At 51.2% G+C, this 2493-nt stretch overlaps 1 protein-coding gene across 1 annotated transcript; it reads right to left on the bottom strand.

Annotated features, from left to right (window-relative positions):
- Positions 1-414: 414 nt before the first annotated feature.
- Positions 415-2004, bottom strand: LOC111535648 (ubiquitin carboxyl-terminal hydrolase 17-like protein 6). Its single transcript, XM_023201870.2, has one exon. It carries the CDS (start codon positions 2002-2004, stop codon positions 415-417), a length of 1590 nt encoding a protein of 529 aa, XP_023057638.2.
- Positions 2005-2493: the final 489 nt, after the last annotated feature.

Genomic DNA, 2493 nt, shown 5'->3' with positions numbered 1-2493 from the left:
CGAATGAAACACACCCCAAGAGAAAATAGTCAACCCCGTCCCCTGCAATAACCTCATGCGCAACCCTACACCGCAATATGTCCTCTTCAGAAATTCACACTGAATGTCATCTACCATGAGCACCAACACACATACAATCTCTCCACAGGTTGAGAAGACTCACAACTGCAAAACTCGATGTTTCCCATGTCTGGACTCATCCTGAAATGCAGCCATCGCTATCCAGTTGTGCCTCTTCTGTAGACAGAAACCTGGGCTCCTCATTACTTTATGTCAGATTGACTGTGTATGTGATGGTGTGTGTGTGTGTGCACGCGAACCCCTTCGTGGGTGTGTGTGTGTGTACGTGTAGATTGTGTGTGTGAGTGTGTGTGCGCACGCACTCCTGCGTGTGGGTGGAGACTTTCCCTGAGATCACTGGCACACAAACAGAGCCCTCTTGCTGTGTTTGTTCCTCCCTTTGGATCTCCTGCTCCTCCCTTGCAGAGAAGTGAGTGTGCCAGTGTTCATGGACTCCTGATGTGTCAGGTTCCTTGAAGAGAGGTTCAGCAGGGAGCTTTGCTGTTCATGATGACGGTTGTTCATCCCACTCTTGTATTTTGATGGATGAATCACAAGCACGTTGGGAGGCAGGGTACATTCGACTTTTCTGACGTTGAAGTCAGTCTTGGTTTTGTTTTGCTCTTGGAGGAACTTCCAGTGGTCTAAGGTGCTTTCCTGAGTGGCTCTTTCCACCAAGTGCTCCTCCAAGTCGGGTTCCTGGAGACAGGGTTCCCTCTGGAGCTCTCCTTGCATTGCTCGCCTGCCTGTGTGTTCAGCGCCAAGGACTCCTGGTTCCCTGCCTATTGACACACTCTCACCGCGTCTTTCCAATTCACTCTTCTGGATGTAAAAGAGGACGTAGGCCTGTTGACTCAGGACAGAAGCGATGCTACAGGCAGTGACCTCGGCATCATCCATTTTATACCACTGGCCTCCTGGAGCTCTGACATAAGAGACGTAATGTCCGTTGTGACAACTCCACCCAGCATGGACCAGCACAGCATAGAGGACATAGACAAGAGGCCCCGTGTTCTTCTGAGACGTGTATGGCTGCATGTCAAGGCACTCAGGGTATTGCACACTCTTGGCAAGTTTGTTGCCTGTGACATCGGAGAATCTCTTCAATACAAGGATGAGGACCTTGGCACTAGTGTGTAAAGTGAACGTCTTGGAGGCAGGCGCCTTCTGGAGACAAAGACCACAATGATAGGCATTCTCTCCATTGAGTTCTTCGGGCTTCACCACCTGCTCCAAAGCTTGCTTCACACTCTGAGCTGCCTGGATATCCAGGGCGATGTCCAGGTAAGGGTCAAAGGTGTCCGAAACGCCCTGGCAGTGGAGACACTTGATTTGAGATCTCCAGTAGCCTCCAAATATCTGGTGGATGAGAGTGGTGTCCTTAGAGTCATGATCTACCTGCTTGTGCCCGGGAAGGCATGCCTTTCTCATGGCATCCACAATGAACATCAGAAATTCATGGGCATCTTCCTGCTTGCCTCTATGGAAGCCAGCAGCCAGTGCCTGTGAGGGCTGGATGACGTGGCCAGGACGGTGGAGGGCCTGTGTGATGTGAGCTTCCATCATACACAGCATGCAGCACTTGTGACGATGACAAAGTTGAGAGTGCTCCCGGGACAGCATGTAGTTGGCAAGGGGTGGTGTGTATGTCAGGCACTGCAGGGAAGCGTTCACGTAGCAAGTGTTTCCCATATTCTGGAGCCCAGCCCCCACCGCAGTAGGTCTCCTGCTACTGAGAGGAAGCTTCTCCCCAAGGGCAGGCTGTCTTGCCACAGGAGCCAAATCATCACAGAGGTCGACATGGGTCTCAGATGCCAGGGGTGACTTCTCAGGTACAGAAGTTCGCTGGATTTCAGCAAAAACTGCATCTGGCCGAGAAGATGTGAGTTTTGAAAACTGGTTGAACTGCCACTCACCTCCCAAGTGGAGTGAATCGGCCTCCATGTCGCCAGGAGCAAGGATCACAAGCTTTTTCTGCTGGGACCGCATGTTGCAGACAGAAAGACGCTATCTCTTCCGAGAGAGTCTTCAAATGACGCGCTATCTGGCCGCATCAGCCCTTATATAACTCACCCCCGCCTACCGCGAACACCCCACCCACCCATCAGGTACGCGATCCACCAATCAAATGTCAGCACTCAATTTAATTAAGGAATGAGTCATAGGGTGTGTCCCCGTGTATTCCCCAGGGAGTTCAACAGACACAGCCCACATCGTGATTTATAGAACACCTGAAGCAAATTGACGCCTCAGGATGATAGGCACATATAATAGGAGTGCAACCTGCTTAGGACAGTGGCCACACATTTGCCTTAGTTTCGGTAAAACAATGCCAGGGAAGAATTGTGTACCTATGAAACAGTGTGTGTATGTTTGCGTGTGTGTGTGTGTGTGTGTGCTTGCGTGTGTGTGTGCGTGTGCGCGGGTGAAAGC

Source organism: Piliocolobus tephrosceles, unplaced genomic scaffold, assembly GCF_002776525.5.
Source record: "Piliocolobus tephrosceles isolate RC106 unplaced genomic scaffold, ASM277652v3 unscaffolded_30816, whole genome shotgun sequence".
Taxonomy (NCBI): Eukaryota; Metazoa; Chordata; class Mammalia; order Primates; family Cercopithecidae; genus Piliocolobus; species Piliocolobus tephrosceles.
This window is presented reverse-complemented; position numbering and strand designations above follow the sequence as displayed.

Coding starts and splice junctions, on each gene's coding strand:
- LOC111535648 (XM_023201870.2), bottom strand. CDS start 2,004: ATGGAGGCCGATTCACTCCACTTGGGAGGTGAGTGGCAGTTCAACCAG.